Here is a 24,538-nt window from a genome sequence, read left to right as displayed (position 1 = left end):
CGATGGCTGAGGCCCTGCATTTGTTGCGGATACTCCACAGCTCGGGTGAGAAACATCATGTAGCCTATATTCTGACCCACAGCTCGGGTGAGCAAGCCCATTTCACAGTTAGTGTGAGCAATGATGTAAAGGAAATGTTACAGTTGTGTAAAGGTACACTTTGTGTGAGCTTTCCCGAGTATCCGATGTAATTCCAGATGGTTCAACGGGTAAGAAAAGGGAATGAAATGGTAAGTTCATAATTGGAATATAATATGATTTTATAAAAGGATTGATGAATTAAATGATGTACTTATATATGAGAAATCTATTTATGCTATGGATGAATTCACTTATATAATGGAAAAATACACTAACTCGTGAATTGAGGATGTTGTTTAGGCTTATGCTCAGCATTTGGAGTGGAATGGTAAGTAAGTAAAGGGAATAGTTCATAATCTTGTGAAGAGGTTGATGATTATGTAATATGTCTTATAAAATCCTATTATGATATGAATGAAATTATATGTGATGTTGATGAACTTACTCATTTGTGAGTTGAATGGTGTTTAATATGCTTATATCAAGTTTAAAGTGTTGGTGTTGAATCATGCTTAATCTATGTATTATAATTTTGAAGTGGTAAGTTAGGTTTAAAGTTTATACGAGCTTACTAAGCATTCATTGCTTACGTAGTTATTTTCCTTTTCTTTACAGATTATCGAAAGCTTGATCGGTTAGATGTTCATTGGAGATCTATCACACTATCCAGTGGTTAATTTGGTAGTTTTGTGTATTTTGGCTAAGGTTTATAATGGCATGTATATGGTGATTTGTAATGGTATTATGATGTATGTGTTAATGGTGTTTGGGTATGTATAAGCTTTTGAAAGCTTTGTTAGTTGGTACACCTTGATGCCTTACCAAATTATGTGATTTTAGTTACTTTAAAGTGCTTGTTAATATGATTCTCTTGGTATGTTGATGATGGTATGAAAATGGTTAATTGTGATATGTTTTAGTTCACATTTGAAATAGGTTATTATGGATGGAAATAACCTTGTTAATATGTATAGGAAGTTATGCATTAGGCAATTTGTATGTTATGTTTGGAAAAGAATGTTTAGTTGATGGACATGGAAGTGCATGTTAAACTATGTCATTTTGGTACCTTTAAGTAATAGTGTATGTGAACCATTGGGATATTGTGATGGCTTTGAATTAGTCATTTATGTTGGCATTTGATTATTAAAATTCACTAGGTTGGGTAAATGTGAAATGGTTAAATTGCTTTAAATTAAGTTTTGATGTTTGTATACAAATTGAGGTGCCTTTGAATGACATATTGGTTAGGTGAATTAAGTTCTTTGAAATGACATATTTATGTATGTTTGAATGATGTTTAGGTGTCTTGAAAGTGTGCATAAATGGTCCAAATGAATATGCATGAAATGGTGTTGGGAATGGCTTGTTTTAGGTAAATTTTTTGTCTATACTGCCTGAGACACGGGCATGTGACTCAGCCGTGTATGATAGCCATGTGTCTCCTGAAGGTTCCTTTGTATGCAAATCAGTGAGTTACACGGCCTGGCACACGGGTTAGGACACGACCATGTGTCCCTAGTTCGAAGGTTACAAGACTTGAGAAATGTGCGTGTGTCTCAGTCATGTGAGGCACATAGGCGTGTGACCCTTGTTTCGCAAATTTTGCAGATGTTTCCTAAACTTTCTAAATTGTTTCAAATTAGTCCTGAATTGCTTTTAAGCTATTTTTAGTGCCTCGAGGGCTCAATCTAGGGACAACGTGTATGCATAAGAATAGTTTATGATGTGATTGAATTGTCGAATGATATAATATTCAAATGTTTCCGATTGTACAGTAATGCTCCATAAGCCTAATTTGACAACGGAGATGGGTTAAGGGTGTTATATTTAGTGGTATTAGAGCTACAATTTAGTCAGTTCTCGGATTGAACGTAGCATGTATGGAGTCTAGAAATACATGCCATTATATAATATGTGATAGTGTGATGCCTCCTGACTCTGCTGGGATTTGTTTCACTTATAGGCAGAGATGTTTTCCAATTGAGCTAATTCTAATAATGCTAAAAGCAATATTCAAGTCGTTGATTAAAAGGTTGCTAATGATGAGCAGAAATTCATCAAGGTTAGAGTAGAGGTTCATAATGTTTATTTTAATAATAATTGTTATGTTTGATGTGTGTATATGAGAATTAAATTTTGCGACTTTACAACTTCCACTCCCTCATCTTCAAAGTCTTATAGAACGGAGTATATTCAATATTTATGTTGATTATGTCTACAAAAGAGGAATCAAAGACTACATGGGTTGAATGAGTAATAATGTGGTCAGAGCTGAGAGTTGGTTAACAAATAGAAAGAGTTCTAGATAAGATAATAGATCTTTCTGAAAACTGTCTGAGATATGCTACGTCGCTGTTAGAAGAAGAAGTTATTCACTGGTAATCGATTTAAATTGGTATGGTATCTAAAGAATGGGTTAGTCGAGATTTCTTCTGAATTGATTATTTTAGTGAAACAGAATAATGTGAGATCACCGATGACTTTAGTAGACAGTGGTGTAGTGTTCAAAATATCAATAGATCCGAATGTTGTTGTTATGGCCGAGTATCTTACAATCATCTCATTTGGATATTCTATGTATTCTTTTATCTTTAATGGCATATGCAGTTATTTTATCTCCAGATGTGGTTCTTATGGTGTGGAGATGTTGGATAGTCATGATGGTAAACAAAGGTATTGATAGTCTAACTGATTAATGACCCGCATTGCTCTATTTTTTGGCACTCTATTCAATTATGTTTTTGCAGAAAATTTGACGGCAAAATTCATGCGTTGATATTTTTCTACTTCTAGTAGTTGTTATTCTGCTTTATGTATATGGAATTGGTGTTGTTTATATCATAGCTGGTTCCAGTGTGTTTGAGCGATATTCTTCTTCTAGATTTTCTTTAGGGTATCATCAATTTCTTTAGCAATCAATATGTCCTTATTATGCTGCATGGTTTTCAAAAGAAATAGTTTGGATGTGGACGAGTATGTCCAAAAGGCTCATAATTTGTATATTCTGATAGTATAGAAATGGGGTATATTCTCAGGAGTTTAATAAAGCTTTATATCTTGGATTTCTTTATATTGGCTTTCTTATTGTTCTTATTGTCTATTTTATCATGTATGACCCATCTGCAAAGAATATACATTGGCTTGAGATTATTATATTTATTATGGTTATGATTCTTGGTTGGATAATAAGAGCATGTTGGCAGATCTTAGTTTTTTTTTGACGTTAAGTTGCTGCACTAATTGTTACTGGAACTATATTGGATTTCCTTTCTCATTTTCTTCGAAATGGAATATTGGTATTTGAAGCATTGTTTCAGCTATATGGTGGTAGCATCTGTCTTATAAGAGCACTGTGGTTTGTCTGATGGAAGGTTTTCGTAAGGAGCAAAATAATACTTCTAATTCATCAGATGGTTGTGGCTCCAGTATAGTTCAATGCTTTGATGTTAATAGTGAGAACAAACTTATTATGTTCTAGTTTTAGCTTTCAAGAAGCGATAAATAATGGTAAAACTGTAGACGGTAGAAGATCAAGCATAGGAGACATAAAAAGGCAAATTAGCACAGGTACAGTCTGAGTGCACTCAAACAACGAAGACATTGAAAAAGCTCGAAGATCAAATAAGTCAACTAATGAGCATGATAAGAGACATAAAAGGCAACTTGGCACAAGCATCCCGAGCAACACCGAAAAAACCCTCGGGGACAAGGAAATGAGCTAATGAAGGCAATAGTGCTCCATTTGGGTAATGTACTGAGTAGCCCGAATAAACCTACTCATGAGGAGGATGAAAAGGGTGCCAATGATCTTCAAGGGGACACCCCTTAACACGATGGTACTGAACTAGAACTAGAAACGGTCGTCGAGCCTGCAGCTAAACCGAAGGATGAGCAAAAAACGAAACCTGTCCTCACAAAAATACCATTTCCCTCATGGTTAGAGGACAAACAAAAATGAGCTAAAACAGAGTTTGTAAGTTTTCTAAACTTATTCAATTCGCTTAATGTTAATTTTCCTCTTAGTGAATTAATAGAGAATGTTCCAAAATACGTCAAATATTTAAAAGAAATAATGGCTAGGAGTAGGAAAATTAAACAAGGAGATCAAATTAACATTGATGCATCCTGTAGTGCAATCATTTCTAAGAAGATCCCCCCCCCAAAAAAAATTAAAAGACTCACTGAGTTTCAAATTCAAATAGAGATAGGGGATATACATTTTAGCAAGTCCCTACATGACCTAGGAGCCAGTATCAATTTAATGCCCTTATAAATTTATAAGAAACTAGTTGATAGATATTCAGTACAACCAAAAGGTGTACTTGATGACATGTTAGTTAAAGCGTGTAATTCTATCATCTTGGTAGATTTTGTTATTCTAGATTTTAAGGAAGACCATAAGATACCTATTCTGTTAGGACAACTGTTTTTAGATACATTTAGGTCCACCATTGACTTAAAAAACAATGAATTAAACATGAAAATCAATGGTCAGACTGAAGTATTTAAATGCAGTCGCCTATAGAATGAGAGAGGAAAAGAGAAATTAGGGAAAATATGTTATGAAATATCTGTAAAAATCCCTAACAACCTTGATCCAGGAAGAGTGTATTTTTTGATTAATGTAAGACAACAGAGGAAATTTAAATAATGTGATAAATGGAACATTATGGAATGGCATGATGGACTTGGACGAATTTGGACAAACAACCAAGACGTAGAACGTCCAAGTGCATATTAAAAAAGCTGATGGATGGATCCAGCAACAACACCTAATCTCGATAGACTATTTTAATTTCTTTTGTAAATTATTGTATTCTAACAGACATAAATATTAGTAATTGGAATAGGATTAAATTGGTAGATTAGGATTTAATTTTCTTTAAACTATTTAGAATTAGGAGATGTATGGACCGAACACCTTGTAATTCAAGGGAAAAAGCCAGAAACAAGGTCAGTATCACAACACAACACTCCGTGTCACAACACTGAGCCCTTACTCAAAAAACTCCAAAATTCATTTCGATGTCATGATACGAGTCCTCTTGTGTCGTAACATTGAAGACAGTGGCCCCAAATCCCAAACATTCAAAGAGTGTCGTGACATTGAACCTTGTTGTCGGGGCCACGAGAGTCTACTAGGGGTGTCGTGACATGGAAACCTTGTGTCGCAACATCGCTGGAAAAAATTGCAAGGTCGACTCGACCCGCTGCGCATCCCACTGGCAAAAGTCTTATTTTTAACCAATTTCTAACCTAAAAAATCTTTTTTACTTAAATAAAAACACTCTTAACTCTAATCCTAAATGATCCCTAGCTCTGAAACCTCTCAAAAACCTTTCAAACTTCTCAAACTTCAAAATCCCCATTAGTATTCCTCTTTCTTTTATTTTCTGCAACTTCTTTTGTTTTTTTTTCTTTCTCTTGTCTCTCTATTGTGCAAGTATGGGTGCTACATTCTTAAGGAGTTCGCAAGTAAGTCATCCATAAAAACAATAAAGTACATAGTGTAACAATGTTAAACTTTCATTTCTTCAATTTTTATTATTAGTCGTGAAATATATTGTTTGATTATTTGGTTATCTAGTTAAGCATATTAGTAAAAAAATGTCTCCTAGGAAGTCTAGAAGAACCAATGAACAAGAGACACTAGTGGTCGTGAACGCCTCAAAATTTCCAAATCTGAACATTGAAAATTTTTTCTTAGAGCTTTAAGGAAAATGTTCATATAAGAGAAGGGTTTCAAACCATCAATGGTCTTGTGCAATGAAATTTGGGCACTCATTCGGTATTATAGGTGGGAATTTTTTTGTACAACTCCTAAAGACCCTGTTGTAATCCTAGTAGTACAAGAGTTTTATTCATCATTTAGGGACCAAGAGTTTGGGCGAGTTTATGATAGAGTTTGGGAAAACATACTAGTGTAGGGCAAAGATGTGCATATCACCCTAGGGAAATTTGTGAGTTTTATAATGCTCCAAATTATGAATCTGATTTTGAACAAAATAGTGGTTTAGAATATTTTAAAGACATTAATATGGATAAAATTATAAATTACTTGATAGAGGGTTGGGGTGAATGGAAGCACCACTTCAGCACTGATATTCTCACTTCTTTAAATCAAGCGATTATTTTCCGTATCACAAAAACGTGGATGCAATTTTTAGACACTCAAAATGCTCCTACCTTAAATGTATCTAACGCAAATACCTTTCGAGCGGTATTAATGTATGTTGTTTTACAGAAAAAAATAGGTGTGTATAAGGACGTGGATATACCACTATATGAATATACGCATTAGTGGCAAAAAAGTTGGGGTTTTCTTCCCCCACTTAGTTGCAAACCTATGCAAAAAGGTTGAAGTTCCAATAAGCGGAACAAAACAATGGATGAATAATAAGTGGATAGAATTGTGATTGTTTACTTGATTAAATTCATGAATATTGAGATGCCTAGAGATGACCTAAGGCATTGTTTAGTATAACCTAGAGCCAAAAAACCAATCTTATTCATTAATCTTTAGTACCCATATTTAAGCCAAAAAACACTTCTTGATGAACCTTTATACAACACCCGAAGCCAAAACAAAAATTGTACTTACCCTTTTTTCTTTGGTCCCTGAATTGCAAGAGCTTAGACGTCGGGGCATACGCATTGATGGATAGGTAGAGACGTAACAGTGATTTTGTAAAATCAGAGTGAAATAGAGAGAAACATTTTGTAAAATCAGAGTGGAATAGGGAGAAACAATGTGATCTAGTGATTATAGGTTAAGCTAAAAATGTGCAAACAAAAAAATTTAGAAAAATTCAAAACGTGGAAAAAGTACTAGAATAAAAAATCCTTGTGAGTGTGAAGGTATTGAAAAATTCAAAAATGACCCAAAAACAAGGTCGCAAAACTAGAAGACTTAGTCATTAGTGCACAAAAACTCGTAAGCTAGCCATAGTTACTAGTATTACATTATGATTTCTTACATGGAAAAATAAGGAAGGTGAGAGAAGGAGAGATAAGACGATGAGCAGGAAAGGGTTACTAAAGGGGGAGAATAGGGGACAAGACGATGTGTGTAACACCCCTTACCCGTATTCGATGCCGGAATAGGGTACGAGGTATTACCAGCACACATACACTTTTAACCATATTAAATCGAGTTGTAAAATTTTATCTAAATTAAAACTTTCAAATTGTTATTCTTGATTCGCTAATTAGGGTTTACGTGGCCCAATATACTCACAATCTTTCACTTTCTCGTCGTATGAATTTATAAATTTCCACTTACTTGTTGAATTCATCACGAGTACCTGAATTGATCCGTATCATTACATATTCTCATGTCGTCACATTTTCCTATTTAACTATTGTAATATATCAATTACTCAATATCTCATAAGCTAAGTGTCACATATACATTATCCATTCATCTCCCACACAACTATCAATATTAGCCACAAAGATAGTACAAATGTTTTCTATTCGATGTTAAACCAAAACATGTTGCTTCATTACCAACTAACCTTACTAAATATACACCTTATACTAGCCCAAGTGTTTAACCATTCACCCATGACATAAATATATTTGATCTATTATTGCAGAATATAGATGTGCTACCCAAATCATAATTCACCTCACATAGTAACCGAGTTAATTTTTATCATTTTTCAAATAAATTACAAAACAAGTTATATAACAAAATATAGATACATTTTAAACCTCCCCAATAAACAAATTCTCATGGCATTAAATAATCATCACGCATCAAAGACAAACGTACTTGACATTTCCATCACATAAATGATATTAATCAGTGCAACCTCAATGATGAAATGATCCTTTTAACTTACTTAACCAAGCCAAATTATACCATCATCTCACACATAGAATGACCCACCTATCATACTTCTCAATTATGTCACTTAATAGACCAAATATACCTAACCTTTACCATCATGATCAATTCACAACCAAAATACATCCATATATCAAAATTGCCACACACATATAGATACCATGACTAAATTTCTTAAACATTTGATCAATTGCTTTTCAATACCGCAATAATTCTTTCAATACCAATACGTATTTACCATTCAATTTACCATTGACTGATTATAATCGGGCATATAATCATTTATACATAATTCATTCATATATTTTATTGTCCTCCTCCTCCTCTCCATTCCACATCCTTAATATATATAACACGCTTAATAACATTATACATAATTTCATTACTCACTTATATGTAAATTTAAAGCTGCCCATCTGAGTCAGAGTCACTAAATTATTTTATTTCGGAGCTACGAAACTCCAAATTAAAATCTGTTAATTTTCCCTGAAACTAGATTCATATATCTTTTTACCATAAAAATTTAAGAATATTTGACTTAGCCAATAAGTATAGTTTATTCTTTAAAGTTCCCCTATTGTACTGCTCGACAGTTCTGACCTCTCTTCACTAAAAATTAATTATCTCATTCTATAGAATTCAGATGGTATTCTCGTTTATTTATCATTAAAATAGACTCATTAATATTATAAAAATATAAAGTTTAACCCATAATTAATTTTGTACAATTTTTAATGATTTTCCAAAGTTAGAACATGAGATTCCGAAATTATTCTGCCTCTGTCTCACAAAATTTATCATATCTCATGATTTACAATTCCATTGCTTACAACGTTTCTTCTATGAGAAGCTAGACTCAATAAGATTTAATTTCATATTTTACTCATCTTCTAATTCGATTCCCACGATTTTTGGTGATTTTTCAAAGTTGGCACACTGCTGCTGCCCAAAACTGTTTTAGGGCAATATATTGATTACCATTTTGGCCCTAAACTTTTAACACATGACAATTTCATCCCTAGGCTCGGAAAATGAAATTATTGCAATTTAATCCTTGATCCAAGCCTAATAATTCTCATACATATCAATAACAGCCCATGGATTCCATGAAATTTCAGAATTTTTCCACAGTTTCAATACTTTTCAACTTAGTCCCTAAAACATGTTTTCATCCAAAATTCTGTAATAAAACACCTTTAAACATCCATTAAAATATCAATTTCATCATAAAATAAAAAATCATATGAACTTATCAATGGTATCTTCCTAGACTTTCAACAAAATGAGAAACTAGTAGAATACTAAGTTGGACCTAATTGTAAAAGTCTAAAAATATAAAAATTTCGAGGAAAAAGTAAGAATTACACTTACTTGAAGCTAAAATATGGAATACCAGCTCTAAACGCTCTTCCATGGCTGTTTCCCACCAAAATTTCAAGAAGAAATGGTCTTGAAATCCTTAAAATAAATTTTGGCCACATAAACTTTATTGTAATTCCAATTTTGTCCTTAAATACAAAAAAATCTTTGATTTTTTTAACGGTATGCCGTCTCTGCCACTTAACTTGGTCCATTTACTCCTTTAATCCTTTCTTATTTAATTGTTAAGCTATTTAATCACTTTACCAAGTTTTGCATCTTTTCAATTTAGTTCTTTTTAATTAATTGACTGCCGAAACGTTAAAATTTTCTGATGAAACTTGAACAATACCATATTGACACTCCGTAAATATTTATAAAAATATTTACGGCTCGATTTATAGCATCGAGGTCTCGATACCTCTTTTTCTCAATTTCTTGACTAAATAAATTTTTATAAAACACAAATTACTAATTCAAAAATCTCTTAAAAATCATATTTGACTCGTAATCATTAAATAATAAAATTTAAAAGTTTATTTTCTGAATTTGGTGGTCTCGTACCATTGTTTTCAATATTTCTAAAAATCGGGCTATTACAATGTGCCAAACTAATTTCGTGCTTGAAATTCTTTTGATGCTCCTTGTTCTTGAAGTTCATACCAAGCTTAAGCCTTTGAATGTTACAAACCTAAAATTCCTTTGTGACCTAGGTAAATCTATTTGTGAACGGACATTGTATTGAGTAATTATAATAATAATTGTTTGTGTTCTGCTAGTACAATCAAATTACCTATATAATTTCTCGATGGATCAATATATTTGAGGACCTTGTTGCTTATATGTTTTGTAATATACTGAACTTAGGTGTTTTAGGTTGATAATGGTAAGTCAGTTACATATCATGCTAGAATTATGTGTATTTATGATTACTCTTATTTACTTCGCTTCGAAACTCATCTTGGTATCACACTTGCTTAAGGATCGTCTTTTATATTCTTCAATTTTTATGTTTTCCTACTAGAGGACAAGCGATGACTTAAGTGTGTGGGAATTTGATCTGCCACAATTCGTTGTAGTAGATTAGACCATTTTCCATACTTAAAGAGCTCGTATAAAAGCAATTTAGCTATGTTTTTATTTATTTTTTATTTTTTAGTTCATAGATAATAAAAAGTGTAATTTGAGCCATTTACATGACCTTAGGGGCTAAAGTAGTCTAACACTTTCAGTAACTGTGCAGGACATCATTTGGAGGCATAGGAACATGAGACTAGTCGCGATGTTGCAACATAGAGCATTGATGTCGCAACATAATGAACAAAGTACTCAAAAGGAGAAAACTTCCTTTAGTGTCGCGCATAGCCAGAGGGTATCGCGACATAGCCCTATAGTCAAGCCTTAGCTCATGTCGCGACACTGACGTGATGAGATGAATTAATGGACCAAAGGTGTTTTAGCCCGCACAAAAAACTCTAATGCAAAACGTTAGAGGAATTAGGTCAATGGAAAACGACCAACCCTAAGCCTATAAATAGGCAACTGAAAACACTTTATAGACAGTTGTTATTCAAGTTTTAGTTTACGACTTTCAATTTGTTTTATTTACAGTTTCTTTTTAGTTTATTTTGTACTTAGGTTTCTCTTCATTTGTAATTCTATTTTAGTTCTTATTTCGTTCTTCACGGAACTCAATTTATGGATCAATCAACTCTTCGTGGATTACTGTTCGCACTATTATCAATATATCAGGATTCTTCTTAAACTCTCTTATTGATGTATTCTTTATGTCTATCGTTTTAATCAAGTTTATGATGTTTACTAGATCCATAGGGAACTAATCCATTAATAGGAAATTAATGAGTGGATGTGAGAGTAATTAACTTCTGTGTAGGGTTTCTTAGAAGATTAGTTGGTTGGGATAGGAAGAACTTAAAACCCTAGGGTTGACGACCCTAGGAAGTCATATATGTGGGAATAAACCCAAAATTGGTATTGTCTATTCGTGAAAACCTTACCCCAATTCGGTTTAGACTATGAGGTCGAGAGATAAGTAGTTCTTGCCAACTCATTAGGTTAGTGGAAGGCCGAGAGGTCTTGCTAGGTTAATGACTAGTTGATTGCATAGATCTCGGAATAGGAAGTTAGCTAAGAACACCGAAACAAGTTAGTCTTTTATCATAGATGTGATAAAATCTATAAATTGATTTCCCTAGTTGTTTTTATGTTCTTTTAACATTTTAATAAATTAGTAGTTTCCATCACTTTAGGCTTAATCATAATACAGTTTGATCAAATTACTAATTAGACATATTATCGTAGGAATTAGGATTAGTTTAGTTTTGCCTCCCTTAGGTACGATCCTCAGAGTACTCACCTACTTCGTTGTAACTATATTACAACCTGACCCGTATACTTGTGAAAACTGCCTAAGTCTTATATTTGGTTGCAGTATTCACACTCTAGATGTTAGTACGTTTGGAGGCGATCAGCCATTGAGCTTGATGTTTGAGAATCTCACTCCATTGAAAAAGTGTTTGCTAGCAGTGAGTGGAGGTAGGCCACTTAGGAGGAATACGATACATTGATCTGTAATAACATCTAGAAATTGATTCCATTACCTCTAGTTGTAAATTAATTAGTTGCAAGAGGATTTTAAGGTAAAATGCAATCCGGATGGCGATGTGGCTCTACGAAAAGGGAGATTGGTTGGCAGAGGGTGTTCTTAAGTACATGGATGTGAGTTTCGAGAGATATTCCTTCCGGTCGTCAAGCCGACTGTGATCTGTACTATTCTTTCTCTTATTGTCATTAAACAATGGCAGTTGCGACAGGTGGATGTGAACAACACATTTCTTAACAGAAATTTGACGGAAGAGGTGTACATACAACAACCTCCAAGTTAGGTTCAAACTAATGCGAATGAACAACAATTAGTTTGTCGATTGAATAAAGCATCGTATGGGTTACGATAGGCTCCGAGAGTGTGGTTTGACAAGTTGAAAGCACTTCTTTTAGTCGAGTTCAAGCTTTCTAAGTCTGATGCGTCATTATTTGTTCGTGTTACCAATACATTTTGTTTGTATGTGTTGGTCTATGTGGACAACATAATCATCACTAATGATTCAGATACATAAATTGATGTCTTTGTTCATCGGTTACACCCCTAATGCCATGTTTGGTTGGGTGTATTGGCATAGGCAATACACCCCTAATCGGTGGGCCCCACTAATCCCTCTTTATTCCGTCGTTTGGTTCAATGTATTGCTAATACGCGTGTAATACATTACTTTTCTAATCGATGAAAACCACCGATTTCTAATCCCTCTCTTTTGCCCAGATTAGATGCCTTTTCAGTTTCCCCTCCCTGTTTTACCCTATGCCTCAACCCGAATCCAACTCCATTTTCTTCTTCACTTTCAACCCAGATCAAATCTGCCTCTATTTCTAAAACTAAAGAGAACCCTTTTTCTTCTTCACCATCTTTCATCTTTGTATCAATCTTTTCCCTTTCGATTTTCTTAAATTCTGTGGTTTCAATCTTTGATGCTTTCAGTTCAAAAGATCGGGTGGGGACGGTGCTCTAGTTACAAGTGCTCTCACTTGCTCTGCTCTTCTTGCTTTGCTCTGCTTTGGGTCTTTTAAATAATAAGAAAGGTTCATACTTTTGGCCTGATCCTGTTCTTGAATTAGTTCTGCTTTTAGCTTTTGTTGAAGAATTTTTGTTGTATTACTTGCAAAGAAATGATACAAGTGGGATTGAGAATAGATATTTTGATCTTTTATGTGTTCCCATAGCAATTTGTGTGGTTTCAACAATGTTAGAATTGAGATCTAACAGGTCCATTTACTCGAAATCGGTACGAGGTATTGGGTTGATTTTACACGGAACATGGTTTGTGCAAATGGGATTTTCATTTTACACTAATTTGATGGTTCATGGATGTAGCTTACATGAAAAAAGTAGAGGGAATTATACTATTAAATGCAGAAGTCACCCTGATTATCATAGAGCAAGGTCTATTGCCACATTGCAATTCAATTGCCATCTTGCTTTGCTTGTGGTTCTGGTTGTTGGGATGTTATCGCTTATTGGCAAAAGAAACGGTGTTGCTGTTGGTGCTTCAGGGGATGGTTTGCGGTATAAGCCATTAGGGGCTGAAATACAGCTAATGGATAGTAATGGGGGAATTTCACTTTGGATTCCATGATGATCTCGACAGTGGAATTAAAGAAGAAGATGATTTGGTGAAATAGAAGTCGGCTGTTGTGGAATTGGGTGGTAATGGCCATGCTTCACATGTCTGAGGTAAACATTAGTGGTTTCTTTCGGATAGCTGGGTGAAAAGCATTGTAATTTTATTCTTTTGTAATGATATTAGTGAATAAGTGATGATTGACTTTGCATAAACTAAAATATACCCGTTTGTTTGTTGTTTTGGTCAATGAGATTTGAGTTCTATTTCGTGTTCTATCTGATTTTGATTCTCGTATGTTAATGCAGTTTTCGAGTTTAAAAATTGTATTGAGTGGTTGCCTATATCATAGTATTTGACATGATTGTAATTCCTTTGGATAGTTGAACCTTTTCCAATATCTAGTCATACTTTGGATAGTTAAATGGTATTCGGCACTTGTATGTATTTGGAGAGTCATACTTCATAGTTCATGCCCATATTTGAACGATGTTTATATTTTAAAAACTTCTAAATAATGTTTATTTTGCACTGGTTTGTCATACTGGTCGGGTATTTGTTCTATTCTCATTTCCTAACAATTAAGTATTTAAGTCGTATCTGCTCTCAGTAGGATGGCTATCTTATGTAGAACAAATCGGGATGCTCATCTTACAGTTCTTTTTCCTTTCCCTCTATATTCCACTGTTCTTTTAGTTCCAAATAAATGGCATTTACTTTGTTGCAATTAACTCGCAGATAACTAAGCAAATTCAGGCTGTTAACGAGGTTTACAAGTTTCACAATCTTCCCGAGTTCTATAAGGTCTGTGCCGTTATAATTAATTGCCAAGTCTAATCAATACTTCATAAAATGCAGAGCAATGATCTTATTCTTTGACATTGACCCAAATACCCAACAGGTATGCTATGCCTTTACTTTCTACATCATTACATCTATTCTAACAAAGAAATTGTTTGGGATTAAGCTTTGGGTTGTGTTGGCTATCACTAGAGCTTCTGGATTGTTAAAGCAATTGCTGGTTTTGATTAATTACATCTATGGTCTGTCCAATAGGAGGATTGAATTGCTTTGCACGTCATCAAGGTCTTTCCTTTTAGAGTTTCTAGTTTGCTTGAGCTTAAAATGTGGATGTGTTTTAGTAGCATTTTGTCTTTATATGTTTCTTACAAAAGTTCCTCTTATGTGCCTTTTACTTTTGTGAATCATGAGGATATTGATGGAACTTGAGCTTCAGTTTAGGTTTCTGGATTGGAGTGTTTCTCCTTGTATTAGGGCTGTTAATACCACCCTGTGTTTATCTCAAAGCTAAAGATACGAGGTGTCAAACTACATTTCTTTCTGCTTTCATTTAAATGGGGCCTGCTTGCTACTGCTACCATTACTGTGTTGAAAACCTTGTTTCTATAGGAAGTCTCCAATGATACCGTAATGTTGTTACTGACTACTATTGCAGTGAGTGTTGGAGCATTTCGAAATTAGTTCGTTTGATTAGTGCTTTTTTTTTGCCTCATATTTTGTGTAGATAGCTGTTTTGACTTGCTTGAGCATCATATGTTTCATGTATGTTGACTGCATTGTTTCAGTCCCTATATTGTGAGCCAAAAATTGGAGGTTATGCTATTTCACTGCTGCTGCTATTGGCGCTGCTAACTATGAATTCTATTTTTATCTTGAAAACAGGTTGTGGTGGTTGATCTAGAGGCGTATACCTATGACGATGAGGTGCTAAAGAAAGCTGAAGCTATGGGCAAGCCATGTCTTGTGGAGATATATGCCAAAGAAGACAGTTTCATCTTTACAGTTGAATCCACTGGTGCGATCAAAGCTTTTCAGTTGGTTCTTAATGCTATAGAAATCCTGAAACAGAAGCTGGATGCAGTTCGCCTGTCTGAGGATACTGTGGAAGCTGATTATCAGTTTGGTGAACTAGGTGCCCATATACGAGGAGGATGATCTGCTTGTAATTAAGAACTAGCCATTGACATTTGTAGGTTTCAGAAAAAGCGTGTTTACATCTAACTAACTTCCTTTTGTTTAAAACTCTTGAGATATTTTGGGTAGAACAGACTACTTGTTTCCTCGATGAAAATTGTCAGCTATATGCCATCTGTTTTAAACTTAAAAGCCAGCAAAGCATGGACTGGCAAATCTTACTTGTTTTGAACCGATACAGTTGAAACTAAATTTTACTTAATTTATGTAAATCTTGGCGGTCCAAGAATTCTCTTATCAACTTAAACATGAAACAAGCCAAAATAATACAATGACACGTTTAATAATCGTCTTCCTTGGCACGTATGTTTGGAACTCGGATTGAGTGTTTATACAGAATATAATTCTCAAGTTATATTTTGATTTTAGTAAATTCATATAAGAACATTTTATTATTAAGAATTTTATGAAATTATATATCATTATTAAATTATATTTAATATTAATTATTTTAAATTGTATAAATTCATATAAGAAAATTTATTATCAAGAATTTTATGAAATTATATATTATTATTAAATTATATGTAATAATAATTATTTTAAATTATACAAATTAATATAAGATAATTTATTAGTTATAATTATTTTAAATTTTATTAAATAATATATTTTAATTAAAATATATTTAATATTAATTATTTCAAATTATCTTTTATAGTATCATATATTATGATTTGAGTAAATTCATATAAGAATATTAATTATTAAGAATTTTATTAAATTATATATTTAATTATAATATATTTAATAATAATTATGTTAATTTATATTTTATAGTATCATATATTATGATTTGAGTAAATTCATATAAGAATATTGATTATTAAGAATTTTATTAAATTATATATTTTAATTAAAATATATTTAATAATAATTATGTTTAAATATGATTAAATTATTTATTATTGATAATAATAATAATATTAAAATTTAAATAACAATAACAATAATCATTTACCAAAACAAATTTATGCTAAGGGTATTCTAGTCATTTTAATTTTTTCCATTATGCTATTACACCTCTATTCCATTCAACCAAACACAAGATTACTATTACGCCTCTATTCCATTACATTCAACCAAACAGTTGATTTGCTATTACACATCTATTCCATTACACCTCCATTCTATTACACCCCTAATCTAATACACCTCTAATCCAATACAGCAAACCAAACGTGCCCTTTTGTGTTTTTTTAACCGGCCCTCCATAATTATTATTACACCTTTATTCAATTGTTATGAAAGTAAAAGAAAAAAAAAGTTTGGCGTGTGGGCACCGACGCAATCTGGTGTTAATCAAAGCTAAAAATATCAAATTAGAAGATAATTAAGAACAAAAAAAACAAAAGAAATCCAATCAAACTATCAATGCTTCACACTACACTTCAATCTCCAAAGACCAAATCAAAGCGAAGCTCAAAAATGAGGTATGGCATTTCAAGGAGGAAGCGAGCTTTGCTACGTTGCTTATTCATTCTCTTCGCAGCTTTTACTTTCATTACCCGGCTCATGCTCACTCTAAGATCCCTCGATGCCCCGCCCACCACCACTACCAGCACTTCCAACGGAGCGGTGCTGGATTTGCCTGCCCAGCTCGAGCTCGTGGACCTCAAAAGGGTCGCCTTTTTGTCTTCGGCCGAGACGCCCATTCAAGCTGGGCCCAAGACCAAGAACTGTGCAACTGTGGACGAAACGGGCAAGGTTTTTAAGGGGAGGATTTTGAAGGACAGTCTTAGAGTTCGAAAGCTTATTCAAACTCACTTTTCTGTCAACGGTAATCATATTTCTCTTTTGGGTCCCTTTTCAAAGAATTATTGTAATTTTTTTTACTATTTTCAGGCGCTCCAAGAATCCGTGAACTGCCTCCGGAGCAGTTTTGCAGACATGGGTTTGTGATAGGAAAAGCATCCGAAGCTGGTTTTGGGAATGAAATGTACAAGTTATTAACTGCTGCAGCATTAAGTGTAATGCTGAACCGGTCGCTAATCATTGGGCAAACCAGGCATATTATTGGTTCTTTCTCAATCCTCTGTTTTGCGTTTTAAATGTTCTTATTTGTCCAACAATTTTCTTGGTTGCAAATGGTTCAGAATTTTGTTCTGATAAGTGCTTAGTCGTCTTGTAAAAGAAATCTGGGAGCTTTTATGTTGTAGGTTTGCTAGTGTAAAGGTGCTTGCCTAGTTCTATTTTGGGTGTTCGAGTTTTTTTTTTTTAGTTTCATTTAGATGTGTTTTATGGTGTCCTGGATCAGGCCTGCTTGTTACTGTGTTTTAGACTTAGAAGAAAATAAATTGCTTAGAAATGAGAAGGCTATATTGGAAAGCAAGTATGGTAGTGTCATAAAAAACTTGTTTATGATTTTTTATGTCATTGCAGTTATGTTCTCTTGCTTTTCTTGTGCTCATTTATGTTTATTTTTGGACTTCTCTTTGTTCAGGGGTAAATATCCTTTTGGGGATTACATTTTGTATTCCAATCTCACCTTTACACTGAGAGAAGTTAAGCATTTATGGAGACAAAATGGTTGTCTAAAGAAGTATGGAAGGCATCTTGTGATGAGGATTGATGATTTTGAGAAGCCAACAAAAACAAATGCTCTCTGTGGCAATTGGAGGAAGTGGCCCCAACCTATCATATGGTAGAGTGTCAACTATGCCAATATAAATTGTGCTCGGATTTTTGTAGTTAAGGATGCATCATTACCTGCTACAATTCTTCAGGTATCAAGGCACCACGGATGCTGTAGCAGCTCAGTTTTTCTTGAAGAATGTACATCCTGATATGAGGAATGCTGTTTCTGAGTTATTTGGGAAGCCAGAATCTCTTCAATCACGGCCTAATGTATTTGGAGAACTAATGAGAATTCTCATTTCTCCTTCAAGAGATGTTGAGGAAGCAGTAAATTGGGTTATTGGTAATGGTGGGAGAGATCCTGATATTACATTGCACATGCGGATGCTTATGAATAGGTATTCCAATAAACAATTCCAGTATTTATAGTATCTATTTGCTGACATTTTTTCTTGCAGAGAAATTTGATTAAAAACATTTGGAAACACCTAAATTCTAAAAACTGAATATCCTTACACAAATTATAATATCTAAACTACATGTTTCACGTGCTCTAAAACCAACCGACATTCTTGAAGAGATAATTAAGCATCTAGCACTGACAGGAATTTTAACTGATTCGTGATTCTGGTTCTTGTGTAACATGTTCAGGTCGGTGAGAGCTGCACAGGCTGCATTGAACTGCCTCAAAAGAGCAATACGCAACTTACAGCAAGGGTCAAGACCCAGGGTGGTTGTAATATCTGATACCCCTTCTTTTATAAAAGGCATCACACCAAATATAAGTGAAGTTGCTGAGGTAATGTATCCCCCCATCCCCACGTTTTTTTCCCCCAAACACACCATAAAAGAACAAAAAAAAAAAAAAACAAAAAAACAAAAAAAAACCAATGTTAGTGATAATTAACATTCATATATCCTATATAGGTAGAGATGCTGATGTATTTGCTTCCCCCCCCCCCCCCCGGTCATCTCAGGTCTTCATTTTGATTATGAACGTTTCAGAGGTAAAGTCTCTGATGATATTAAATCATTACCAAGTTTGGAGTTTAGGGTGAAAGATTGGGGGCCGGCACCCAGGTGGGTTGCTTTTGTGGACTTCTTTCTTGCATCTCGTGCAAAGCATGCAGTTGTTTCGGGGGCTCACAGACGTGTTGGGACTACCTATGCTCAATTAATTGCTGCATTAGCTGCGGCAGACAGTATAGGTAATGCTGCTTCCTGTGTTCTTCAACTCATTTGTATGCTGTGTTATCTTATAGTTGGCTTGATCCTTTCAGGAGAAAATTCAACAACTTCGAGATTTTCTTTTCTAAGCAGCTTCCAGGGTAATTTGTTGGCAGAAGGTTTGAAGCTTCAGGTGGGTTGGGGACATGTATGGAACCGATTTGCGGGGCCATTGAGTTGTCGGGGGTAGTCGAATCAGTGTGCTTTCACACCACTTCTTCCTCCTGCTTGGTGGGACGGCCAGTGGCAATCTCCAATTCCGCGCGATATTCATAGGTTGGAACAATACGGTATCCGACTCTCAGGCTTTGGAACAGTAGATGAAAATCAGATTCAGGCCTTTTGCAGTTCTAGGAGAAACATTGTGAAAATTGTTTCATTCATATAGAATAGATTTATGATGCATTACAACTTTATCGATCTATGAAGTGTTTATTCAGGTGATGCCTTCATGTGTGTCTCCAACTATGTTTTGTGCGTTTAATTTTTCTCTTTTAGCTTAACATGTTAATGAGAAAAGTGGAAAAGGAAAAGAAAAGAGACGGGAATGGAATGGAATAGAATAAAGGAAAAAGGGAAGTCTTTTCCCAAACGCATCTTAAACTCAAATCACAGCTTGTTGTAAAAGGAAACGAGATCTTTATATCCACGGTTAGTTTTAAAACACAATTTGGCATTGGCATTAGCGTTGGCATTGGCATCCCCCTTTCCTTTTCCTTTAAAGCACTATGCTTCTCTCTTTTCCAAGGGTTCCTAAATTCCAAGGTGCATTTATTTTATTTATAAGAAGAGAGGAAAGCCTTCTTCCCAAGCCCTAAGATAATATAAGCACTGGTAGTGGCTTCAATGGAGGTAATCTTCTTCTATCTTTCAAGTCTATTCTGATCTGATGCTATACTCGAATGTGAATCGATTTTTTTCCTTCATATGCAATGATCGCTGAAGAGCGAACACGTAGCACCATGATTCCTAAAAAGCAAGGCTTGAATTCAAAACCTCTTAACATTAGAGGATTTTGAAGGAGCCATGGTAACACTTGAGATGCATATATCTTTTTCTTTTTCACTGAGCAAAGCTTTCATACGTAGTCATTAGTGGTAAGAAATAGCAGCCATGAAGAAAGTGAAGAACACAAAGTATTTGTTTCTATAACTATTCCTATCTCCTTGTAAAATAATTTGGTTTTTCTTTTCCTTCTTTAAAAGAAATTGGAGATCCATCCCATCTCCTAAATTAATCTTATTTTACTGCTATTGGACTTCAAGCATTTTTGGTTTTTTACTTCCGTGACCGTTATTTTCTCTATTATGTTTATCAGCGTGAAGTGCAGTAGTTGTTTAAGAATCGACTTGTCAATTGAAACATAATTTTATTATTATTATTCATTCTACTCGTGATTGAATCGACAGTTTATTTATCAACTTCTGTTGTTTTTATTATTTCATTATAAATAAATATGATTTCAATCCAAACAAAAAACCAAAAAGTTGAAAGACAAACAACCATAGCCTCAAAAGAAAAACAATGAAGAACCAGTTGACTTTGACTGTCTTAATCAAACAAGGAAAGAATAAAACAAATAATAAATTTCTTTATTCCTTCCTTGCAAGTTACCTCAAAATCATTAATGGATTAAATATTTATGGCAACATATCTCATTAAATGGATTTTTATTTCTTCTGATTTAAACTTCATGATCCCAACTACAATTTTTCATTTCCATTTTCATGTTTAAAAATCATCCCAAAAATACAATTTAATATATTTACTCAAAAAACAAAAGAAATAAAATAAAAATGAGATTTTTTTTGTTTATTACATTAATTCTCTCATAAATGAGACAGAATTTAAAGATTATTGACAAAAACAAAGAAATCATGTTAGTCTGTTATTATAGTAATGACGTATTATTGGGAATGGTGTTTTTCTTCTGATGTTGTCATTTTCCATTCTCATTACGTATGAAAAAAGTGTTGTTTGTTGATGCTTGTTTTCGTGAAATCAACGCGGAAGGCCAAAACGCGGATCACTCTTTTAAAACTGTTCATTATCAACTTAAAGTCTTCCAAATTTCAAAGCTTTTTCCACAAGTTATAAAGAGAGAAACAGAGGGGAAAAAAACAAGGTAAAAGGTTTTCGTTTAATTGATCTGCAGGAAATGGGTTTTTGCCCTTGTTTTGGTTGGACCAAAGGCAAGAAGCTGAAGGGCGATGACAAGAAAGAACTTGGCAGAAAATGCAAGCCTCAATTGTGTGCTGGTTAGTCCCTTTCATGCAAGATGTTCTCTCTCTTTTTTTCTTTTTTTTCTGGGTTATTTTTTGTTGCATTCTTTATTGCTGTATATATGCCTCAGTCTTGTTGTTCTTCACTTTGATTTTTTGAGTTTACATATCTTTGTCTTGATCTTCATTTCATATGCTTTGTTAAATCAGTTTTTGTTCATGCTTCTTCCATGGAAACTGGTTAATGGGGGCTCTTTGGATCCAATTCATAATATGTTTCCATGGCACACTTTGATACTCCTAAATAATTTTCAATGTAAAAAATTTCTGAAATTGGATGGTGATCATAGTGGAATGATACAGTTTAATCTGTGCCTTAAACAGGAGTTGGTTCAGTAGGATCAAAAAGCATTGCAGGCTTAAGAAAGGAATCATCTGCTACAACTGATGAGCCTAATGATGACAAGAGGGCTCACACTTTCAACCATCAACAACTAGTGAATGCAACACAAAATTTCAGAAAAGAATCCTTGATAGGGCAAGGTGGATTTGGGGCTGTTTATAAAGGGCAATTAGAAAGTACTGGTCAGGTACATTCTTCTTTTCCTGGAACATTTTCCCCCATAATTGTTTGTATTTCTATCTTAATCACATGCATGCACTATGGTTATTAGCAGGTTGTAGCTGTTAAACAGCTTGATAAGACAGGGCTCCAAGGGGAAAAGGAGTTCCTTGTGGAGGTTCTCATGCTTTCTCTCTTGCGTCACCCGAATCTTGTCAATTTGATTGGTTATTGTGCCGAAGGAGATCAACGACTTCTCGTATATGAGTACATGCAGCTAGGATCCTTGGAAGATCACCTCCATTGTAATACCTTCACAATGAAGCCGATCCTCCTGTTTCGATACCCTTGTTCTGCATATTTTCAGCAACTTAAATAGGATAAACAATGCTTTTATTTTTTTGCAGATCTTAGACCTGATCAGAAACCTTTGGATTGGAATACAAGAATGACAATAGCTGCTGGTGCAGCAAAAGGCTTGGAATATCTTCACACTGAAGCTAATCCTCCTGTTATATATAGAGATTTAAAGTCATCTAACATACTATTAGGTGAGGGATTCAACCCAAAACTCTCTGATTTTGGGCTTGCAAAGTTCGGTCCGAGTGGAGATAAATCACATGTTTCCACCAGGATCATGGGAACCCACGGTTACTGCGCCCCTGAGTACCTCACTAGTGGAAAATTGACTATGAAGTCTGACATCTTTAGTTTTGGGGTAGTCTTATTGGAGCTGATAACGGGATGTAAAGCTCTTGATGATAGCCGTGCTCGTGAAGAACGATTCCTTGTTGATTGGGTAATATTTTGTTTACGATTTGGCTGAAACTGTTTGATTCTCAAAGAAATGCCATTGATATATTCTAGTCTCTTTGAGGATCAATATCTAAATGAAGTATACCGATCCTAGGAACTCCATTACATCGATTTGTTTCTCTAAGTAACTGTTCATTCCATTTTTTTTGCAGGCACGACCGATGTTGAAAGATGGAATGAACATTCTGAACTTAGCGGATCCATTGCTGAGAGGTCACTTCTCCAAGTCAACCATGAAGAAAGCTCTAGAGGTGGCCTTCCTATGCATCCAAGAAAATGCTAATTGCAGGCCCTCTATTGGTGATATAGTGCTTGCTCTTGATTATTTGACATCCCATCCATATAGCGCACATGAAGTTAAAAGGGTCAGTGTGAAAGGGCCGGAGAACAATGAGTCTCCGAGGGAAACAACCAGGATGTTAGACAGGGATTTTAACAGGGAACGAGCGGTGGCTGAGGCCAAGATGTGGGGGGAGAGTTGGAGGGAGAAAAGACTACAAAGCGCGGAAAATGGTTCGGATGGATCGAACAGGTAAAGGGTACTTTCATCTCTAATGTTTTAGAACATGTCAAGTAGAGAAGGAAGTTAGTAAGAGGAAAGACTTTGTATATTCAGTTGAAAGCAGCAATGGATTCCCAAAAACCTATATATAGTTTTTCCTTTGAAACAGCAATAATAATGAGTTTAGCATTTGTTTTGATAATGTGGTTCCTCCAGTTTGAAGAACAATGGAATATGGAAGAGTTAAATTGGGTGCATTATAAAATCTGATATAACACACACTCTTCCATGTTTATACCTTTTTAATTTAAATCATCATATTAATATTATAATAGTTGGACTAAAATACATGTGTAATTCTAAAAAAAGACCCAAAAGTTGTTGCAAAGGAGGTCCCACCGGGGGTCAAACCCAGGTCGCTGGATTCAAAGTCCAGAGTGCTAACCACTACACCATGGAACCGCCTATGCTCAGGTTCATCTAACAAAGAACAAATAACTCGACCATCAATCGACGTAATCATTTCACTGCTTAAAAACACTTGAATAACCTTGCTTTCTTTTCATTTTCTTACCATTGCAAGAACCCTCTCAAAGCTTTCAATTTGATCTGCCAACTTTGTTGCTTTTTGTTTTCGATGGTAGTTTGCAGCTAATTAGGAGAAAGATATGATGCTAAATACAAATTGCACTTAAACTAAACCCTAAAGCAGAAATTTTAAAAAAATTTCAACACTTTACTTTCGCAAATTCTAATGCTTTTATTTTCTAAAAAATTCATTATTTTTTGTATTGGTTATTTAGGGTAACGAGGGTGCAATCATAATGTTGCATGCATTTTTTCTCCGAAAAAGGCTCTCTTTGATTTCATTAAATAAATGTTTTTATCTCATAGGTATTCGGTTTTTAAAAAATATTTTTAGCATCTAGAGTTTTTAAAATGAGATTTTGTTTTAAAGTATAAATTTTAGTTAAAAGGTTTAGCCGATCCAACAAGTAGCCGAGATGTTTAATTATTTATTTTTAATGTAAAAACAGTGGCTAGTGTAGAAAACTGGGACTTATTGAAATCAAATTTATTTATAATATTTTAATTTGTTTTTTAGCGAAACCAATTCATTCTTTTGTTACTAGTGTTTCTAAAGAA

The 24,538-nt window shown here is 34.3% G+C and overlaps 1 protein-coding gene, 1 non-coding gene and 2 pseudogenes across 2 annotated transcripts; 3 read left to right on the top strand and 1 right to left on the bottom strand.

The window, feature by feature from the left end:
* Positions 1–11,971: 11,971 nt before the first annotated feature.
* LOC107892694 (uncharacterized) lies at positions 11,972–13,521 on the top strand (annotated as a pseudogene).
* A 3,244-nt stretch (positions 13,522–16,765) lies between these two features.
* LOC107892064 (uncharacterized) lies at positions 16,766–19,734 on the top strand (annotated as a pseudogene).
* Positions 19,735–19,970: 236 nt separating this feature from the next.
* Positions 19,971–23,594, top strand: LOC107892063 (serine/threonine-protein kinase PBS1). The gene is made up of 6 exons (XM_016817034.2): positions 19,971–20,142; positions 21,446–21,548; positions 21,897–22,102; positions 22,190–22,379; positions 22,482–22,873; positions 23,043–23,594. The coding sequence occupies exons 1-6, from the start codon at positions 20,137–20,139 to the stop codon at positions 23,424–23,426; spliced, it is 1,281 nt and encodes a 426-aa protein (XP_016672523.1). The 5' UTR covers positions 19,971–20,136; the 3' UTR covers positions 23,427–23,594.
* A 188-nt stretch (positions 23,595–23,782) lies between these two features.
* TRNAQ-UUG (transfer RNA glutamine (anticodon UUG)) lies at positions 23,783–23,854 on the bottom strand. Its single transcript has one exon. It is a non-coding gene; the product is annotated as a tRNA-Gln (tRNA).
* Positions 23,855–24,538: the final 684 nt, after the last annotated feature.

Source organism: Gossypium hirsutum, chromosome D09 (assembly GCF_007990345.1).
Source record: "Gossypium hirsutum isolate 1008001.06 chromosome D09, Gossypium_hirsutum_v2.1, whole genome shotgun sequence".
Taxonomy (NCBI): Eukaryota; Viridiplantae; Streptophyta; class Magnoliopsida; order Malvales; family Malvaceae; genus Gossypium; species Gossypium hirsutum.
The sequence above is the reverse complement of the archived record's forward strand: the minus strand, read 5'-3'. Positions and strand labels throughout refer to the sequence as shown.

Coding starts and splice junctions, on each gene's coding strand:
- LOC107892063 (XM_016817034.2), top strand. Junction 22,380..22,481: donor CTTGGAAGATCACCTCCATT/GTAATACCTTCA, acceptor ATTTTTTTGCAG/ATCTTAGACCTGATCAGAAA. Junction 22,874..23,042: donor AACGATTCCTTGTTGATTGG/GTAATATTTTGT, acceptor TTTTTTTTGCAG/GCACGACCGATGTTGAAAGA.